The 22,242-nt window shown below is 40.6% G+C and overlaps 1 protein-coding gene and 1 long non-coding RNA gene across 2 annotated transcripts in view; one reads left to right on the top strand and one right to left on the bottom strand.

The window, feature by feature from the left end:
* Positions 1-1,874, bottom strand: part of E2F7 (E2F transcription factor 7) — a 34,235-nt gene extending 32,361 nt beyond the window's left edge. Inside the window, exons 1-2 of the mRNA XM_010988186.3 lie at positions 1,602-1,874; positions 804-896 (exon numbers count right to left, since the gene is read on the bottom strand). Coding sequence (XP_010986488.2) covers positions 804-896 — 93 coding nt within the window. The 5' untranslated portion in view covers positions 1,602-1,874. The remainder of the gene's footprint in view (positions 1-803; positions 897-1,601) is intronic.
* A 165-nt stretch (positions 1,875-2,039) lies between these two features.
* LOC116156465 (uncharacterized) overlaps positions 2,040-22,242 on the top strand; it is a 196,652-nt gene continuing 176,449 nt past the window's right edge. Inside the window, exons 1-2 of the long non-coding RNA XR_004140296.2 lie at positions 2,040-2,101; positions 2,966-3,037. This is a non-coding gene — a long non-coding RNA (uncharacterized LOC116156465). The remainder of the gene's footprint in view (positions 2,102-2,965; positions 3,038-22,242) is intronic.

Below are 22,242 nucleotides of genomic sequence, written 5' to 3' on the forward strand. Positions count from 1 at the left end.
CAGTTTCTCAATCCAGGTTTGTCATATCTACTTGCCTCTGCCTAGAAATGCTTAGATGTTCTCTACTAACAAGCTCTTGGACCTTTTCAGCAGGGCGCTGGCTGGCGCGAGCATTGTGCCCATGTGGGTATGGTGGTGACGCTTACGTATCACTATGGCTGGTTGACTCTGTAATGTTTCTTCAAGACACCACCACTGTCTTACTAATCACAAGGCGTGTAAAACCTCAAGGGAGCGCTCAGTGCAAAACCAGCAGTAGCACTGTACAATATTCAAAGTGTCTGTTGGTGGGCTCAGCCGCTTTCTCTCCCTATATGGAAGGCAGTGGTCATGCTCTTGGGAGAATGGAGCAGCCTCTAAGAGCTGGTTCATTGGTACAAAGAACATTTCACTGCACTTTAATAATCCCGCTTTTATAGTAAAAGAGTCTGTTTTCTTGGGAACTGAGGCTTTACATTTCTGCCCAGCATTAGCTAGCTCTACTCCTGACAACTATGAGTGGCTGTATTACAAACTACAAACACTACGAGTATTACAAACTTTTGATTGCAGTGTCCAGCATATTTTTGATTCATATAAATTGGTTTCAACATTACATCCAATGTAGCCTCTTTCCACTGCACAATGACTGAGAAATTCAACAACAGTTGGATGCCTCTTCCGTTAGAAAAAAAAGTATAGTTTCATAAGGTTCACCAAAATTAATTATTAATACAAATACAAGTGGCACATTGGAAAACTTAATTGAAATAGATATCACCATCCTGAATATGACAGGACTTAAGGTATTTAAGTCCACTTACCTTTTGTGCATTTTCCCCATCTTCAATTGCAAAATCTAGTCTGGACTGCCTGGGGTTGATCAGATCGTGTAGTGTTAAACAATTCACCTCCATCTGTAATGCATAATTATATGGGAAAATGATTTTACAATTGGATATTTTCTCTTTCAACAGAAATATCTACTACTCGCTCATGAACATGAACTTCCCCTCCCTAACTCATCCTGGGAATTTCCAGGCTTGTATCTGCCCTAGCTCTCTAAAACGCACATGAACAAACACAAACACTTAAAGTGTGCTTATTAATTACTGAAAACTTGGGAAGAAAAAAAGCTTCGACAAAAATAGTAATTTTTTAATGAAAAGCAGTAGGACAAAATTAAATTCCAAGTCAAGAAGGTGTAGGACAAATCTGCCAGAAAGTACAGGGTCTCCTAGGTCAGTTAATTTTGGCGCAAAGAACTAGGAGGAATTCGGCTTTGAGGGGGTTTTGAATCAGGGGGAAAGGAAATCTGATCGCTAGACCAAACCCACCCAGCGCTTAGCGCAGCCCCTTCCCAGGCCTCCCAGCAGACCCCAAGGATAAACTCTTGCAGTGAAACCCCCAAATCCCGAAGAACGGCAAGTTCTCTCTACTGCCCGGCTGGAGGGAGAGCTGGAGCCAAGACACCCCACGCGCGCCGGGTCCCGAGGCAGAAAAGCCTCGATTCCCCGCCAGTCGGGGAGGGGACGGGTGGCAGGCTGGCAGCCGGGGCGGGAGGGTGCCCTTTCCCCCCAATTCCCGCCTCCTCGCCGGTGCTGGGGCCGCACGCTACTTACTCCCGCTTTGCAAAGGAGGCTTCCTGCCTCCACCGGGACCTCCACGATCCCACACCGGCGCGGGATCAGCTGGGAGAGGTGATCAGCAGCCGGGCGGAGACATCTGGCGGGGAAAGCGAGGCGCTCAGTTCCCCGCTCCGAGTGCCCTGCGCTGGCGGGGACCCCGCGGCGTCCGGGAAGCGCCAGCGCTCCGACCCGCCGAGCGCGACTGCAGTCCCGGATCGCAGTCCCCGCTAAAACACCTCCTCTGGCGCCTTGAGACCGAATTTGAGAATCCACCAATCAGCGGCGGCCGGCGGGGCGGCCCCGGCCAATCGCGCGGCGGCACGGCCCGGGCTCGCCGCCCCTCGGAGTCTTGGCGCTCCTGGGCGCGCGTTTCGCCCTCACCCGCCCAATTGTTGCCGCCTCGGCCCCCTCCCCCTTCCGGGTACCTGGAAACCTCGGGCCCGGGAGCCTATTCCTGCCGGGGACGCGGGCCCGGGCGGCCGCGGGAAGCCAAGGTGGGGGCGGTGCGGGGCGGCGCGGGGCGGCGGGAGGAGGAGGAGGAGGAGGAGGACGGGAAGGAGGGCCCTTTTGTTATGCGAAAAAGACCCGCTCCCGTCCCCTCGGCTTGCCGCGCGGGGAGACCGCGGGCACAGTCAGGGGAGGGCAAAGCAGATGGAGTTTGGAAAAACGATATACACAGCCTGGATGCTGCTGCCGCCACCCCCTCCGCCCAGCAACCTGCGCGGAAGCGGAGTTGTCCGGGCTTGTTGGGGCAGACTTCCTCACACGAACGCTGGTGTGACACGTGAACCATGGTTACCACTCCATGCCGCGAGCAGATGGCACGCCAGTTAGCCCTGGTAACTAGTTTGCAGGCAGGACCAGCTGTTTTTTCTTTCTTTGCAAGTCCAGGAAAGTTTATTTGTGGTGTCCCCTTTTCAGAACGTCGTCGGTAATTAGTCTTATTAAGTAACTGCAATGTGGACTAGCGTTCTGGGAAACAGTCGAGAAAATTTCCTCAACATTGCTGATTTGTATTAAATGTTTCACTTCCTTCAACCTTAGTTTTTTACTTAGAATATGAAATGTTGATAGAGACAGCCCTGTGTGTGTGTGTTTAACAAATGTTAAGAATAGTTTTAAAGTTACAGAAAAATTGAAGAGATAGGACAGAATCCATGTATCTGGCACGCAGTTTCCACCTGTTCATTAACATCTTTATATTTTGCACAGTACGTTGGTTAAAGTTAGTGAACTAATATCGATATATTATTCTGAACTCAAGTCATTACTTGATTCAGATTTCCGAGATTATTGTACACTGTCCTTTTTTCTGTTCCAGGATAACAGCATTACATTGAGTCCTTGTGTCTCCTTAGGCTCCTCTTGGCTGTGACAATTTCTCAGACTTTCCTCATTTTTGATGACCTCGACAGTGTGGAGGAGTCCTGGTAAGTTATTTTGTAGGATGTCTCGTTATTGGAATTTGCCAACTTTCTTTAAAGCACGTCTACAGACATTTCCCTACAAACAGTATACTTGATTCCAAGGCTATCATTCTTCTTCTTATTTCTGTACCATGTGCTCCATGCTCACCTCCCAAATATATTTAACATTTAATATTTAAACAAACTGCAAAAATGAGAACACTTAGTCAAGTGCTTCATCTGTGCTCTATTAAGATTGATGATAGATACAGCCTAAAAATCACTGCTAGGTCATACATTAAAAAGACAAAAAAAAAAAAAAAGTGCGGGAAACATTAAACATAAAGAAAAATAGTAATAAAAATTTGACACGTTAATAATCCAGATATTTTGAACTGAAATCTCTCTTGTAGGTAGAAGCATAAGGAGATAAGTATAAAAAGTAAAATTGTGATTTGTTAAATTTTACACTTATGTGAAAGTAGAAAATTAGATGAAGAAAAAATTTTCTTCAACTCTATTAATTTCCTGTGACTATTGTAACTGTTTAACACGAACTGGTGGGTAAAGCAGAGGTTTATTCTCTCACAATTCTGGAGGCTGAAAGTCTAAAAGCTGGCTGTTGGCAGGGCCTCACTCCCTCTGGTGCTCTGGGGAGTCTTTTCCTTGCCTCTTCCAGCTTCTGAGGTTGGTGGTCGTAAGCAATCCTTGACGTATCTGTGGGTTCCTCACTCACATCTCTGCCTGGCTGGTCACATTGCCTCTTCTTCTTCTGTCTATTTAATCTCCCCTGTTTGCCTCTTATAAGGATACTTGTCATTGGATTTAGGTCCCATCGGTATATAATTTAGGATGACCTCATCTCAAGAGTCTTAATTACGACTTCTGAGACACTTTTTCCAAATAAGGTAGCATTCACAGGTTCCAGGGATTAGGGCATAGATACACATTTTTTTGCGGACCCCTGTTCAGCCTTCTAGATCAATATTCCAATGATTAAAGTCTGTTCATTTGTCTGATATTTCAAAATAACATTGGTTGTTTCTTTGAAGTTAGACAGTTTTATGTTACAGACCTTTTCCTAGCATTTTCTGAGTATTTTGTTTACCTTTTTCAATTCAAATGTAACATCTATTCAAAACAAGAAAAACTAAATATATATATTTTATACATATTATAGTTTCTGATACTTATCAGTTCATTGACTGCTTAAAGCAAGAGTGGTCTGAGATTTGGAGGGAAAACTGGAAAATGAATATTTGATGGACAAATTCAGAGACAGCACTCCAACACACTTATTTATATGGATGTTTTCAAGTCCCGGAACTTTTAAGTCGTCTGTCAGTCTCTCAGTTGTTCAGTTGACGCCGATGGTGGCTGGAAACTCAGCTAGTGTATCAGGAAGATGTGGCTCCCTTATGTGCTTCGTCTTCCTCATAGCACAGTCGTTCAGGTCGGTTGGACTTACGTGGTGGCTCAGGGCTCCAAGATGAATCTCCCAGCCTACAAACGGGAAATTGCACTGCCTTTTGTGATGTAGCCCCAGAACTGAGACAGCATCACTTCTGCTATACTTTCCAAAATGAAGCAGTCAAAGATCCACTCATATTCAAGAGGTGAGGACATACACCCTACTTCTCAGTGGGAGATGTGTTAAAGAACTTGGGGCCATATTTAAAAATTGCCACACCAGGTTTCATGCTACTTGAAGTATTTTACATTTCAATCTGAAAGGTCATGGATTTTGGAATGGTATAATATTACCTAGGGGGCAACAGCCCTCAGGGTTCTGTATTTTGCTAAGCCCGTGGTCCTCAACTCTGTCTATGCTTTAAAGTCACCTGGAGAGAATTTTTTTTTTTTTTTAGATACCAATACCTGAACTGCACACTCAGAGATTTCTGGCTTGCTTGATCTGGAATTGAACTTGGATATTAAGTATTTTTTCGATGCCTAGTGTCTTGTTCCTTAGCATCAGGCTAATGGTATGGTTTTTCATTGATTCCTTTGAATGCTTCTTACTCAGTGGTTTCAGAAACAGACCCACAGTTCCCATCAATGAGGATAGGAAGAGTTGGGGGGGTATGTTACCCTCTGGAATATGTGCAGAGGTTTCAAAGGACTGGCTCTTGCTGGCTTGTGGCTATGTCATTGGTTTTTGGAAGGAGCTGAGGTTGTAAATGAGAAATCTGATGGGCAGGGTGGAGGTATATCAGAGGAACATGCAGCAAGGGTTGTGATATGATAATGTACACAGATGATGTCTGTCGTTGCTCTGTACACACAAGACTTATTACTCTCCAGCTTGTCAAATTTGCAAATAGTCTTTTGCCCTTTCGGGGTTCCACATCTCAAGATTTGTCACCCTTTACAGAAAGAATATACTGTAGTGAAATACAATTCATGTCTTTGGTATGAGTTGTCCACTTCATGTATCAGCTTCCTCTGATATTTTCCTTTTCTTCCACTGCTGCAAGCACAGTCATCTCAGTATAGCATCTGTTTGCAAAAGTACAGTCACAGAAGGGAATTAGAAACTGATTTTTCACCACCTGGATAACAGAGGGACCTTGGCTTCACATCCTAGCGATTCTCAGATCTCTTTGAGTGGATCAGTTTAACGGTTCTTCTTAAACTGAGGGTCTGCCATGTAAAATGGCCCTTGTCTTCAGCTGTTCCAGACCTGGGAATGTGATACATTTGCTTCTCTAACTGCTTGCAAGTTCAGAGGAGGCAGAACATTTATTCTTGGCTGACCACAAACAATGTCAGAAGGAGAATAAGTCCGTGATTGGTTCCTACGCATGGCCTTAGCCACAACAACAAAAAAGATCATATTAATACCAAAGGGCAGCTACAGCCGCCATCTCAAATGACACCCAGATGTCTAGCTATTCAAAGGGAGGTGCCTAAGCTGTGACTGAGTGTCCCATAGTGAGCAGAGGGAGTTCATTTTTTATCTTCACAGACTCCTTGTCATTCTTGGCACTGTGGGGCAAGGTCGGTTCCCTGAAGGGTTGTGTAATTGGCATTCTCACTCAATGAAAAGACAGCGTATGTTTTGTGCATGTGTGTATGTGTGTGTGCGTGCACTTGTGTGGGCATGCTTTAGGCAAGGATGCAGGGAGTGTTTGTAACAAACATTTAAGACCACAGCAGATAGGATGGATTTTGAGCGGGGTTAGGTGTTTCTGGGAATAATATGATAATGGAGAATATATAATGGGACACCCCTTTACATGATGCCACATTTATGCTGGAGGTTTGGGCATGGTTGTTTGGAGGGACCACAATATATAAAGAGTAAAAATGGAGATTGACTGCTGCCCTGTAACTGAGATTCTGGAGAAAATGGGGAACAAGCTTCCACTTAATCTCCAGACCCTTACCCAGAAGGGAAGGCATTCACTTTGAGTGGTGGAGAGACACAGGTTCTAGATCAGGCTTGGCCAGGAACTTGCTGGGTGGCCTGGAACAAAAGGTATTGCTTACCTTGCCCTCAGTTTTCTCTTTAAAATGTTAGGTCTGATTTGGACGACCTCTGAAGAACCTTCCAATTAAGTATTTATTGGACACTTAGGTTTGCCTCTTAAAACTGTTTGCTACTGATGCCTAGTCACTTAGTGTGGATATGTAAGGATGTCACGGAAATCACTTTTTTATTTCCATGTTTGGTGAAACTGAACAGATCTCTGCTCATCATATTATATTACGTAGGTACGTACATTAATAATGAGAATGTTACAAAAATATCAGGCCGAAGAGTGACCTTTCATTTTTCTGAGCTTAGAATTAAATGGCTGAATGTCACTTTTTATACCTCCCTAATAGCATTATTTTAATAGCATTTATTTATTATAGTACTTTTTAAGACCAAATGAAAATGTTTTCATAGTGAAGTGGAAAGATGAGTTTGGGATTAGGGGCTCAGGGACTGGAAACTTAACTTTAAATACTTCAGATATTACCTTCTAATCCAGAGCCACCTCATCACATGCAGTGGCCTCCTGCCTTGGGAGAACTGGACAAGCAGAGTATTGAGCTCAGGTGGAGGTACATTAGCCCATGACTTCACTAAACAGTCAGGGGAAGTGTTGATTTACAAAGGGTAGGGTATTGTCTACAAAAAGCCCCTTTTAAAATGCAAACATTTCCTGGAAAGAGTAATCACTTAACCAACATCACCCGTGGAGCACTTTGAGACAGCTGTCCTCAGACCACACCTGGGGGTGAAAATGGGTTAACCTTAAAGTACAAAACATTGTTTCTGTGTAATACCTTCTGTAAAACACTGGATCTTCTGGCCTCATTCAACGACTCACTTCTGCCTCCCCAGTGAATTCTGGGTGTCCCCAGTCACACATACTCTCAAACAAGTCCTTTCAGCTTTCTCTGACACCCCTCCAAGGCCTCCGCTGCCATATGATGGTTTCTTTCTGCCCCACTGGGGATGCAAGACATCAGGTATCTCCACGCAGCCTGGCTGCCTCCTGCCGATGAAGCTGTCGGCACTCAGGAGATCAGGGATGCTCTGTGATGCTGTCATGTCCTCCATCAAGGGCACCATCGCATGAAGCGAGATCTGGATTTTGCTGGTGTTGCTGCCAGAAGTATGGGAGATGGACTTGGCCCCCATCTTGCGCCCTTCTCCCAACCTTCCAGTGATGTCATATCAGGCCAGTGCCTTTCTGTGCTGAAATAGTCAGAGAAAAATCTCTGGTTCTCTGTTGGTGGTTAATTTTTACTTCTTATCCTTACTGCTAAGCATTCAGTCATGAGGCCTGGGCTGGGGGCCAAGTCTGGGCAGTAGACAGTGTGCTATACTCATGATTCGTCCCCGCCTCCAGTGGCTGAGCCATTGTAAATGGACCACATTTTGGTCTCTTTGGATGAATTATTTTCCAAAATGCTCCTCTCCCCTCTGGTTGCAAAGTGAGACGCCACTTCTTGGGCATGTACTGAGGGCCTCACTACCCTTGGAGAAGTTTATCATTGTGGCCGTAAATAACTGGGCCTGGAAGGTACCAGGCCCCGAGGAGAGAGAGCTCAGGGCAGGTGTAGTTGAATGGGGCAGACTTGAGTGGAACCAGGTAAGACTGAGGGCAGGAGTTGTTCCAGTAGGAAAGCTTGAATGGAGATGACTCCACATTCCTAGGTGGGTAGGAAGAGAAAGAATCTCCTGATAAAGGGAGACAGATTCAGAAAGGAGTGTGAGAAAATGGAGGCTTGCAAGACCAACTTGATAGAATTATTTGGGATCCCTGAATTATTTAAAAGATATGAATAAAATCTGCAGTGGATAAAATGTCTAGGCTTTATCCAACTGCCATTTCCATGATGGTAGGGCAGACTTGTTTTGTTCTTGTATTTGGCTGCACCCGTGGTAAAGAACGGTACCGTCTAGCAGACGGACCCACAAGGCCCTCCAAATGAGGATGTGTTCTTTGGTCTGCATTTTTTTTTAACATTTTTTATTGATTTATAATCATTTTACAATGTTGTGTCAAATTCCAGTGTTCAGCACCATTTTTCAGTTATTCATGGACATATACACACTCATTGTCACATTTTTTTCTCTGTGAGTTATCATAACATTTTGTGTATATTTCCCTGTGCTATACAGTGTAGTCTATTCTACAGTTTTGAAATCCCAGTCTATCCCTTCCCACCCTCCACCACCCTGGTAACCACAAGTCTGTATTCTCTGTCTGTGAGTCTATTTCTGTCCTTTATTTATGCTTTGTTTTTGTTTGTTTGTTTGTTTTTGTTTTTGTTTTTTAGATTCCACATATGAGCGATCTCATATGGTATTTTTCTTTCTCTTTCTCGCTTACTTCACTTAGAATGACATTCTCCAGGAGCATCCATGTTGCTGCAAATGGCATTATGTTGTCGGTTTTTATGGCTGAGTAGTATTCCATTGTATAAATATACCACCTCTTCTTTATCCAGTCACCTGTTGATGGACATTTAGGCTGTTTCCATGTTTTGGCTATGGTAAATAGTGCGGCTATGAACATTGGGGTGCAGGTGTCATCCTGAAGTAGATTTCCTTCTGGATACAAGCCCAGGAGTGGGATTCCTGGGTCATATGGTAAGTCTATTCCTAGTCTTTTGAGGAATCTCCACACTGTTTTCCATAGTGGCTGCACCAAACTGCATTCCCACCAGCAGTGTAGGAGGGTTCCCCTTTCTCCACAGCCTCTCCAGCATTTGTCATTTGTGCATTTTTGAATGACGGCCATTCTGACTGGTGTGAGGTGATAACCTCATTGTAGTTTTGATTTGCATTTCTCTGATAATTAGTGATACTGAGCATTTTTTCATGTGCTTTTTGATCATTTGTATGTCTTCCTTGGAGAATTGCTTGTTTAGGTCTTCTGCCCATTTTTGGATTGGGTTGTTTATTTTCTTCTTATTGAGTCATATGAGCTGCTTATATATTCTGGAGATCAAGCCTTTGTCGGTTTCACTTGCAAAAATTTTCTCCCATTCCGTAGGTTTTCTTCTTGTTTTATTTCTGGTTTCCTTTGCTGTGCAGAAGCTTGTAAGTTTCATTAGGTCCCATTTGTTTATTCTTGCTTTTATTTCTTCTAGGAGAAAATTTTTGAGATGTATGTCAGATAATGTTTTGCCTATGTTTTCCTCTAGGAGGTTTATTGTATCTTGTCTTATGTTTAAGTCTTTAATCCATTTTGAGTTGATTTTTGTATATGGTGTAAGGGAGTGTTCTAGCTTCATTGTTTTACATGCTGCTGTCCAGTTTTCCCAACACCATTTGCTGAAGAGACTGTCTTTATTCCAATGTATATTCTTGCCTCCTTTGTCAAAGATGAGTTGACCAAAAGTTTGTGGGTTCATTTCTGGGCTCTCTATTCTGTTCCATTGGTCTATATGTCTGTTTTGGTACCAATACCATGCTGTCTTGATGACAGTAGCTCTATAGTATTGTCTGAAGTCTGGGAGAGTTATTCCTCCAGCCTCTTTCTTTCTCTTCAGTAACGCTTTGGCAATTCTAGGTCTTTGATAGTTCCATATGAATTTTATTATGATTTTTTCTAGTTCTGTGAAATATGTCCTGGGTAATTGATAGGGATTGCATTAAATCTGTAGATTGCCTTGGGCAGTGTGACCATTTTAACAATATTGATTCTTCCAATCCAAGAGCATGGAATATCTTTCCATTTTTTAAAGTCTTCTTTAATTTCCTTCATCAATGGTTTATAGTTTTCTGTGTATAATTCTTTCACCTCCTTGGTTAGATTTATTCCCAGATATTTTATTACTTTGGGTGCTATTTTAAAGGGGATTGTTTCTTTACTTTCTTCTTCTGTTGATTTATCATTAGTGTAAAGAAATGCAACTGATTTTTGAACGTTAATTTTGTAACCTGCTACCTTGCTGAATTCTTCAATCAGCTCTAGTAGCTTTTGTGTGGACCTTTTAGGGTTTTCTATATATAGTAACATGTCATCAGCATATAATAACACTTTTACCTCTTCTTTTCCAATTTGGATCCCTTTTATTTCTTTCTCTTGCCTGACTGCTGTGGCTAGGACTTCCAGGACTATGTTGAATAGGAGTGGTGATAGTGGGCATCCTTGTCTTGTCCCAGATTTTAGTGGGAAGCTTTTGAGTTTTTCACCGTCGAGTACTATGCTGGCTGTAGGTCTGTCATATATAGCTTTTATTATGTTGAGATATGTTCCCTCTATACCCACTTTGGCGAGAGTTTTTATCATAAATGGGTGTTGAATTTTATCAAATGCTTTTTCTGCATCGATTGAGGTGATCATGTGGTTTTTGTCCTTTCTCTTGTTGATGTGATGTATTACACTGATTTATTTGCATATGTTGAACCAGCCTTGTGTCCCTGGGATGAACCCCACTTGGTCATGATGTATAATCTTTTTTATGTGTTGTTGGATTCTATTTGCTAAAATTTTGGTGAGGATTTTGGCGTCTATGTTCATCAGTGATATTGGCCTATAATTCTCTTTTTTTGTAGTGTCTTTGCCTGGTTTTGGTATCAGGGTGATGGTGGCTTCATAGAATGAGTTTGGGAGTATTCCCTCCTTTTCAATCGTCTGGAAGAGTTTGAGAAGGACTGGTATGAGTTCTTCTTTGTATGTTTGGTAGAATTCCCCGGTGAAGCCGTCCGGTCCTGGACTTTTATTTGTAGGGAGGTTTTTAATTGCTATTTCTATTTCCTTTCTAGTGATCGGATTGTTCAAGCGTTCAGATTCTTCTTGATTCAGTTTTGGTGGACAGTATGTTTCCAGAAACTTGTCCATCTCCTCTAGGTTATCCAGTTTGGTTCCGTATTGTTTTTCATAATATTCTCGTATGATATTCTGTATTTCTATTTTGTTTGTTGTAATTTCTCCATTTTCCTTTCTTATTTTGCTAATTTGTGCTCTCTCTTTTTTCTTCTTTGTGACTTTGGCCAGAGGTTTGTCGATTTTATTTACTTTTTCAAAAAACCAGCTTTTGGTTTGGTTGATTTTTTCTATGGTCTTGTTAATCTCTATTGTATTTAATTCCTCTCTGATCTTTATTATTTCCTTCCTTCTGCTGCTTTCTGGGGCTTTTTGTTCTTCTTTTTCTAATTCATTCAGGTGGTGGGTTAAATTGTTTCTTTGAGATTGTTCTTCTTTTTTGAGGAAGGCCTGTATCGCTATAAACTTCCCTCTTAGCACTGCCTTTGCTGAGTCCCATAGGTTTTGAGTGGTTGTGCTTTCATTATCATTTGTCTCAAGGTATTTTTTAATTTCAGCTTTGATTTCCTCATTGATCCATTGTTTTTTCAATAACATATTGTTTAATCTCCATGCTTTCCTTTTTTTCTCCTTTGTTTCTCTGTTGCTGATTTCCAGTTTCATGGCATTGTGGTCAGTAAAGATGCTTGAGATAATTTCTATCTTCTTAAAATTGTTGAGGTTTCTTTTGTGCCCAAGTACATGATCGATCCTGGAAAATGTTCCATGTGCACTTGAAAAGAATGTATATCCTATTTTTGGGGGGTGTAATGCTCTGAAAATATCCACCAAATCTAGTTTTTCTATTGTAGTATTAATTTCTCTGTTGCCTTGTTTATTTTCTGTCTGGAAGATCTGTCTAGTGATGTTAATGCAGTGTTAAAATCTCCAACTATGATTGTATTCCCATCAATATCCCCCTTTATCTCTGTTAGTAATTCTTGTATGTACTTAGGTGCTCCTATATTGGGTGCATATATATTAACGAGTGTAATATCCTCATCTTGTATCACTCCTTTAATCATTATAAAATGTCCTTCTTTATCTTTCTTTATGGCCTTTGTTTTAAAGTCTATTTTGTCTGAAATCAGTACTGCAACACCTGCTTTTTTGGCTTTTCCATTTGCATGGAATATCCTTTTCCATCCTTTCACTCTCAATCTATATGTGTCCTTCTCCCTAAAGTGGGTCTCTTGTATGCAGCATATTGAAGGCTCTTGCTTTATTATCCAGTCTGCCACTCTGTGTCTTTTGACTGGAGCATTTAGTCCATTAACATTTACAGTAATTAATGATAGATGTGTGTTTATTGCCATTTTGAACTTATCTTTGCAGTTGAATTGGCATATCCTCTTTGTTCCTTTCTTCTTCCTTTTGTGGTTTGGTAATTTTCCTTTGTATTACCATGGATTTTATTTAATTTTTGTGACTCCTTTGTAAATTTTTGGCTTGTGGTTACCCTTTTTTGTAAATCTATCAACCCATTACTATAACTGTTTTTATTAAACTGATAGTAACATGATCTCAAACCCATCCTACTGTTAAAAAAATTTAAAAAAGAAAGAAAAAAATATTCTATATTTCCCTGCCTCCTTCTCCCACTCTCAGTGATTTATATGTCTTCTTTTATAATTTCATGTTTACTTTATTTGTAATTCATGAGTTATCACCTTTCCAGTTGTGTGTTTCTCATTTCTGTAGCATCCTGCTGCTTTTCTATTTAGAATAGCCCTTTCAATATTTCTTTTAGCATGGGTTTAGTGTTGCTAAACTCCTGCAGCTTTTTTTGTCTGTGAAACTCTTAATTTCTCCTTCTATCCTCAAGGATAGCCTTGCTGGATAAAGGATCCTAGGCTGCATCTTTTTTTCATTCAGGGCTTTGAATATATCTTGCCACTCCCTTCTGGCCTGTAGTGTTTGTGTAGAGAAATCAGCTGAGAGTCTTATGGGGGTTCCTTTGTAACTTACTCTTTGCTTTTCTCTTGCTGCCTTTAGAATCATTTCTTTATCCTTGACTCTGGCCATCTTGATTATGATATGTCTTGGTGTGGGTCTATTTGGGTTCTTCCTGTTTGGGACCCTCTGAGCTTCCTGTACTTGGATATCTAATTCCTTCTTTAAGTTTGGGAAGTTTTCAGTCATGATTTCTTCAAAAACCTTTTCAATCCCCTTTGATCTTTCTTCTCCTTCTGGGACCCCTATTATGCGAAGATTGGGACGCTTTATATGATCCCATAGGTCCCTTATGCTATTTTCATTATTTTTTATTTGCTTCTCTTGTAGTTCTTCTGAATGGGTGCTTTCTATTGCCCTGTCTTCTAGATCACTAATTCGTTCCTCTGCATTATCTAGTCGGCTTTGCACAGCTATTAGATCATTCCTCATCTCTGTCAATGAGTTTACCCATTCTACTTGGCTCTTCTTTATAGCTTCAATTTCATTTTTGACATATTTTATATCTCTAAACACTATCTCTTTTAATTCCTTCAGCAATTCGATCACTCCTTTTTTGAAATCTTGATCTAGTAGGCTATCGATGTCTATTTTGTTGATCTTTCTTTCAGGGGATTTCTCTTGTTCTTTTAATTGGGAAAGGTTTTTCTGCTTCTTCATCTTGCTCATACCTCTTTGGCACTGTGGTTTATGGAGTATCAGTTGTTTATTTTGGTCCTTAAGGATTTTATCTATCTGATGCCTATTTAGGAATAGAACTTAGGAAAAAAAGAAAAAAAAATAAGAGAGAGAGAGAAAGAATTTTAAAAGAAGGGAGAAAGAGGGTTTGAAAACAGTGTATAATGAATAATAGAAGAGTGAGTTGAAGCAGAGTATTAATCGGGTTGAGACGTCCTTTTGAAACCTTTACAAAAAAAGGGGTGGGGGGGAGATGAATAGATGTATTTGAAACCTGTGTCTAATCAATAGCAGGACATCAAAACCCAAGAGAAATAGAAATGAATTAAGAAGTAAAGATTAAGAGAGTAATAGAAAATAGAACAGGTAAAAACAGATTAAAAAAAAAAGGGGGGGGGTTTGTCGGTGTTCTCCTGGAGTCTGTGTGCTTTTAATGTGAAGTCTTTCTGTCTTCTTCCTGTTTTGGAAGCTCAGCTTGCTGTTTTCAGAGGCCCTCCGTCGGCGCCCTCTTCTGTGGTGCTCCCAGCACCTGTCGGCAAGCAGATCACACCTCCTCCTAACACTGGGGCAGGTGCAGCTCTCTGCTGTGGGCGGGCGGGTCGCTGCCCCTCCGGATGCCGCAGTCAGATGTTGCAGACTGGCCGGGTAGGAGGGCAGGTCGTGCCCCCTCCCAGCACCTCGGTCTGGGGCTGTGTTCCTGCCCGAAAGGCGGGGGGCCGCTCTCGCTCTACCTGCGCTGCTGCGGGTAGCTCCGCTGCTCTGTGCGGCTGCGCGCTCCGCCCTGGTCGGCGCTCCGCGGGTGGGCTCGGGGAAGACCGAGGGACAGCCTTGTCCCTGCTCCAAGCCAGAACCTAGCTCCTTGTTTGTCTTTGTGGAGCAAGTTCTCTGAGGGACCAGGATGGAAGGATCCTATCTGCCCCGGGCTGCAGGCCAGTCTCAGTCTGGCCTTTGAGGCTGCTAAGCCCTTTGGTGCGGATGCAGGTTTCGCCCGCTGGTTTCGCCCTCGCCCCCGCCTGGGTGCTCAGCGCGGAGGATATGGCGGCTGTGCCTGAGCCCCGCCTCTCTTCCCCCGAAAACTTTCCGCGGGTTTTCAGAGATGGGGGTGTGCACCCTTCCCCCGAGAGCACATCAACCTTGCTGTTTTATGGAGGGCCCAGGTTGTTCTGCCCTGTGCACCCACAGCCACGGCGCAGCCCCTTGCGTTCCCCCGGGGCTGCCTCCGTGCAGCCACTTCCATCCTCCGCCCGGCTTGTGCAGCTTGGCCCTGCCCGCCGCTGCCTGCCCGCGTCTCAGGCTGGGTGTCGGGGGAACGCTCTGTGCCCGTTTAACTTAGTTCTGTTTGTCAAGGGCTGCTCTGTACAGATCCGAGCCTCGGAGGCTCCCCCTCCGTCCCGCTGGCCTCTCAGTTGGAGAGGGGAGACCCAGCGAGGGAGCGCCAGTCCTCCTTTGCCGCTCCCTCCCCGCCGGACCCGTCCCGCGCTGCTTTGCCTTTTGTTCTTTCTTTTTTCCTTTTCTCCTACCAGATTTTTGGCGTCTTTATCTTTTGAAGAGGGCGATGTTCTGTCGGAGTTCCACAGGTGCTCTGGTTGGCTGAGTGGGTCTGTAGATGTGGGTCTTGGTGTATTTGTGGGAGAGGGTGACCTGCGAGCGTCCTTCTACTCCGCCATCTTCTCTGTCTGCCTGGTCTGCATTTTTAATGACATACTTTAGTTACATTTTCTTTCTCTCCTCTCCAGATGTTGTCTGTTATAAAAGTCCCATCAAGAGTGATTGTGTTTTGGGCAAAGGTGTGCCCCCCAAAATGGTTTCTTTTGTTTCATGCTGTTTTTAAAAGTTGCAGGTCCTTATTCGTAAGAGAGCATAGTTTTCTTTATTTTATCTTGTACTTTATGTAGTTTAAGTGAGAATATTTTCTTATTCCTCTTTTTGTTTTTGCAAATAATGTCTAGTATTTTGTTGCATTTATTTCTCCCCTCTTGGGCCTTATATGTATTTAGTAAACTTGATATCCTTTGTGTGTGTGTTTCTGTCTCTAATTCCTCTTTGGTTCACTCAGTCAACATTTTTTTAGCTGATAAAGTTAAATTCTGCTTATTTTTGCTTATCTCAGGGAGAATTTCTTCCTGTGTCCAACACCACAGTTTTACTGGACTTCTTATTGTTTGATTATATTCCCATGTGGTCACTTCTACTATTTTCTTATGTTTGCTGAAATTTAATCGAATTTGTATTCCCATTTTACAGATTTCTTTACTTGCTTCATGGTTAAATACTATATTGATGTTTGCAATTACAGTGACATGATCCTGAGTACCCACTTAGGGTGGTTTGTGTTTGCTTTCTTCCTGAACTTTTTGGAACCTTGTGATTTCTTTTACTGACTAAAAATTAAAAAAAAAGATTGCACCTCAGTCAGTGTCAGCCTAAACCAGGCAAAGTTGCTAGTTGAAGAGCAATACAGTTTAAATGGATTATCTTTTCTCCAGTGACTCTTCTAAAGGAGTAAAAATGTAGAAACTCAACTGACGCATAACTGAGAATCTATTATAACAAGAGGGAAGCAGACAATATTGCCAGTGAGAAGCGTCACATGTTGTAACTATAGGACTAAACTTCAAAAAGGAAAAGCAAGAGTTGGATTAAAATTTGCACCATAGTAAGAAATTAATTTTACTCTCACCATTATCTAATGATTCCCTTGTTAAATCTGCAGTTAGAAGTAAGAGAGGGTAACCCTCCACGTAGTCACTCAATTTCATGGCTATGAAACTGACATCTTGATAGTGTTCCTATTGAAAGTGGTAGCCTGCCATTTTTGTTTGTTTTGGAACCATGACAGTTGGCTGTTTGAAAGAACCCAAAGCAATCTTGTCTCTCAGGCCAATGGCAGTCTCATGGTTAATATTAATGAATGCATTGAGGGTGAATGTATTTTAATAGCATTAAATCTCAATGAAAAGTATTTAGCGGCTGAGTAGCTCAGAAAGCATTCATAAGCCCTTCAGTTAGTTTTGTTTACTTTTTACACATCAATTATTAATACATATAAGGAAACAATAATGCCGTTATGCATTGGCAGCACCCTTTCCGCTGCAGAAGACACCGAGTACTTTATGAGCAGCTGGGAGCCAACTTCTGTTCTCAATGCACATAGAGTTCTCTGACATGAGCCAGCCAGAGCATAAATATCAGTTATGCCTGAATTTCAGACAAGGAGCCTTTGGCACTGCCTTAAAGATCTATCCAGAATCCAAACACTGCTTCCCACCTCCACCACCACCTGACTCCAAGCCACCTTGTGTCTCCCCTGGATTGTTTTCATAAGCCTCTCTATATGTTGTCCCTCTGTAATTTGCTCCTAAGCACCAGGAACAGTGACCCAAACTAAAATGTCAGGTCATGTCTTCCCTGTTCTCCAAACACTCTAGTGGCTCCCCAGCTCATTCAAAGTACACGCCAAGGTCGTTACAATGGCCAACAAGGTCTTACAGATCTGGCCTCCTTTTGCAGCTCTGATCTTATCACCTTCAACTTTTCCCTCTGTTTGCTGGGCTTCAGCCACACTCTACTCCTTGTTAATCCCTGGAAACACTTGTTATTCTACTGCCTGAGGGCTGTGCCTTTACTGTTCCCTCTGCTTGTGAATAGCTCAAACTAAGCTTACAAATCGCATGTTTAAAAGCAAAAATAAAGTTATTTGTGTCTGTTTATATTGCTTCCTTTTAAAATAATTCAGAGGGGACACAAGGTGACTTGGAATCAGGTGGTGCTGGTGGAGGTGGGAAGCAGTGTTTGGATTCTGGATAGATCTTTAAGGTAGTGCCAAAGGCTCCCTGTCTTTTTACCTAGAGAGCTGGTACCTCTCTCTCCTTCACTTCTTTCAGGAGCATGCTAATTTGGGTGCTGCTAGCTTCCATAGCAAAGAAACTTTAAATTTACAGTGCCTTTAACAAAGCGGAAGTTTACTTCTCGCTCCTGTAATGGCTGATAATGGTGGTCCAGGACGGCAGGTGGCTTTCCTGTAAGTGGCATCTCTGGGATGCAAGCTCCTTCCCTTTGTGGCTTTGCAGTCTCTTTAGCCGAGCTCCCGAGGCCTCTGTTTCTAGATAGTGGAAGGGAAATCAGACTGTGGACAGGGCATACATTACTTGTACTCACATTCTCTTGAAAGAATAGCTAGTCATACGGCCACACTGGACTCAAAGGCAGCTGTGATCATAATCGCTGGTTCTGTAGCATGTCCTGGTGAGAAGCTAACACTGTGGACAGGGAGGAAGGACTCCTGGGACAGCTAGCCGTTTCTGCCACTGACTGCCTTCTGGCCACCAAATATCTGCGTGACCTCCTGCCTAAAGGAAACAACCCAAAGTTCCACCTAGGTGCCTCATCTGTGATAAAGTCCAAGCACTGTAAATAATGTGTTCCTTTGGTCCAGAGACCTATGAATTAAAAAACAAATTGTCCGCCCACCACCTCCTTCCCCTTGACAAACCTCAGATAAAAAATATCAACCAGGTATAGGATAACTACAGTAGAAACTTGTATTTGGAAAAGGGCAGACCGGGAGATCCGTCGCAGTCATTGGTTCATAGCAATGAGAAATCCAGCTGGGCAGCCGCTGTGCAGGCTCCCTGCTCTGGAGGTGGTGGAGATTCCTTCCCACGCTATGTATATACAATCTCACTCCTAGATACATACCCAAATTAGTTGAAAGCAGGGACTTGAGCAGATATTTGCACACCCATTTTCATTACACAGTTCTTTAGAGTAGCCAAAAGGTGCAAACAACCCAAATATTCATCAACAGATGACTGGATAAGCAAATTGTGGTATATACATACAATGGAATATTATTCAACCACAAAAAAGGTTGAGGTTCTGATACATGCTACAACATGGATGAATCTTGACAATTTTATGCTACCTAAAATAAGCTAAAGACAAAAGGACAAAAATTATATGAGTGTACTTATGTGAAATATCAAGAATAGGTAAATTCATAGTGACAGAAATAGATTAAGGTTACCGGGGCTGGGGGAAGGGAGGAATGAGGGAATTATTGCTTGATTGTTATAGAGTTTCTGTTTGAGATGATGAAAAACTTTTGGAAATAGATAATGGTGATGGTTGTACAACATTGTAAATGTAACTGATGCAACTGAATTGTACACTTAAAAATGGTTAAAATCTAGTACAACATTCATAAATCAGCTATGTCTCAATAAGAAGAAAAGGTTAAAATGTCAAACTTATGTTTTATATATATGTTTTACTATAAAATTTTTTTTAAAGATGACAGCAAACCGATAGTTTGCTCAAAGAAAGGGTAAAGAAACATTAAAAATGTACAATAAAGGGAAGAAGCACAAGCAAGATGGTAGGAACAAGTCCAGGTATCAATATCTGTAAATCAGCTGAACTTACCAGCTAAAAGACAGAGATGGTTAGATATGAAAATGCAAAATCCATTTGCATGTTTATAAGATACACACCTGAAACACAAGGACTAAGAAAGGTGAAGGAAAAGAATTTTAAAAGATATACTAGGAAAAAACTAGCCAAAAAAAGTTCAGCTTTCTGTAGTAATATTCGTTAAAGTAGACTTTAAGACAAAAATTTGTTAGGGATAAGGGAGTCATAACATAATGATAAAAGGTTTATTTCACCAAGAAGTTATACAGATTCTAAATTTATAGAACTCAATAAAATGTATAAAATACAATATATAATTTATAAAGCCTCAAAATATATAGAACAAAATTATTAAAAGTATATGAGAAGTGAATCATTTGGCAAGTCCATTTTTAGTTTTTTGAAGAATCTCCATTGACATATGACTGGATAAGGAAGATGTGGTACACACACACACACAATGGAATACTACTCAGCCATAAGAAAGAATGAAATGATGCCATTTGCAGCAACATGGATGGACCTAGAGATTATAATACTAAGTGAGATAAATCAGACAGAGGAAGACAAATACATGATATCACTTATATGTGGAATCTAAAAGTATGACACAAATGAACTTATTTACAAAACAGAAAGAGACTCACAGACATAGAAAACAGACTTATGGTTACCAAAGGGGAAAGGTGGGGAGGGATAAATTAGGAATTTGGGATTAGCAGATACAAGCTACAATATATAAAATAGATAAACAACAAGGTCCTACTGTATAGCACAAGGAACTATATTCAATAACCTATAATAACCTGTGATGGAAAAGAATATATATATGTCTGTAAATGAATCAATATACTGTACACCAGAAACTAATACATTGTAAATCAACTATAGTTCAATAAAAACAAGGTTAAAAAAAAGTGTATGAGAAGTGGACAAATGGAATATTTCCACAGGACTCTCAATTATTGATGGTCATATAGATCAAATATTTAATGAATATATGGAAGGCGAATCATATATTTAACAACCTTGAGTTAATAGATATGTATTGAACTCTGTTTCTAGAACCAATGATTAAAGGATGTATATTCTACTGGAGAATATAAGGAACATTAAAACAAACAAACAAATAAACAAACAAACCTGACTATGTGCTGGACCATGAAACAAGCCTCAACAGATTTTGAAGTTTAAATATCATATAGCTCAACTTTCCTGTCAAGAGTGCAATATGGTATACAATCAAAATAACAAAAATATAAAAAAAAATGCAAAACCTCATACTTTTGAACATTTAAAAGTATGTTTCTAAATAAGTCAAAGGAATATTAATGAACACTAAAGTATATTTAGAACTCAATGATAATGTAAAATACTAAAAGTTCAGCGATGGGCAGGAAAGGTATTTAGAGGGAAATTTATAGTAATAAATGCTTTTTTTAAAGAAAAGGAATGTAGATTGAAAATCAAGAAGCAAAGTGTACAGTTAGGGAGAAAAATGGAATAAGCCAAAAGAAAAAGAAAACAAAATATAAAAATAAGAACAGAGATTAGCGTAGCAGAAAATTAAGATACAATGGAGAGGATAAATAAAGCCCCAAATTTCACATTTAAGTATATGTGCTACAGAAAGTTTTACATGTTTACATTGGATAAAATAGACATAACTGACAGAAATACATTACTAAAATTGAGATAAATGAAAATGGACATAAATAAAAGTCATAAGTAATCAAATGGATGCAAAAATACATAAAATCTGAATAGCATTATATCTTTTGAATAATTTGAATTTATAATTAACAGTCTTTCCACAAAGAAAACTCTAGTCTCAGATGGACTTACTAGTGACTTCTACCAAAAATTTAAGAAAGAATAATATGAATCATACATAAAAGCTTGCAGAAAATAAAAGAGAGAGGAACCCTTCCCAAGTCATTTTATGAGGCCAGAATTTCCCTGATAACAAAGGTATTAAAAGATAAGACCATTATTCCTTAGGAATACAGACAGAAAAATTCTTAACAAAGTATTTGCAAATCAAATTCAGCAATATATAAATAGGATAACACCTCATGACCAAATTAAATTTATCCCAGACATGCAAGTTTGGCTTAGCATTCAACAATCAATCGATGTAATTCAAATTAATTAAATGAATAAAAGGGAAAAAAAACCTCCAGATTATTATCTCCATAAGTACAATAAAAGTACTTTTAAAAACTCAACATTAATTAATGATTTAAAAAATCTTTGGAAAATTAGAAATAGAACATTTCTTCAACCTAATAAAGGGAGTCTGAAGAGCCCGCAACTAATAATCGTATTTAATAGTGGAAAACTGCATGCCTTCCCTCTAAGACTGAGAACAGACAAGAGTATGTGCTTTCACTACTTTTATTCAACATATTCCCGGAGATCATAGCTGTTGCAACAGGGAAGAAAAACAATGAACAAGCATATGGGGAAAGAAAGAAGTAAAACTTTCTATTTGTAGAAGATAAGACAGTATATGTAAAAAAAACTCAATGAATCAGCAAAAAAACTACTAAAACTAAGTGAATTTTGCCAAATGACAATGTACAAGTTCAACATACAACTCTAGTGAATTTTTTATGCTAGCAACAAACAACTGGAGAATCAAAGTAAAAGAATCATACACTATTCACATAGCATAAAAATAAAATACCTAAAAATAAGTTTAAAAATATTTTCAATATCTGCACATAGAACATTACCATATATTGCTGAGGGAAATTGAAGAAGATCTGCGCAAAGAGGGGTATATATTAGGTTCATGGATTAGAAGAATCAGCGCTATTAAAATTTCACAACTCCCCCAGCTGTTCTATTGATTCAACATAATCCCAATCAAAATTCCTATAGCCTTCCCGTTGTAGTATTGGCAAATTTATACAGAAATGCAAA

The sequence above is a fragment of the Camelus dromedarius genome, chromosome 11 (assembly GCF_036321535.1).
Source record: "Camelus dromedarius isolate mCamDro1 chromosome 11, mCamDro1.pat, whole genome shotgun sequence".
NCBI lineage: Eukaryota > Metazoa > Chordata > Mammalia > Artiodactyla > Camelidae > Camelus > Camelus dromedarius.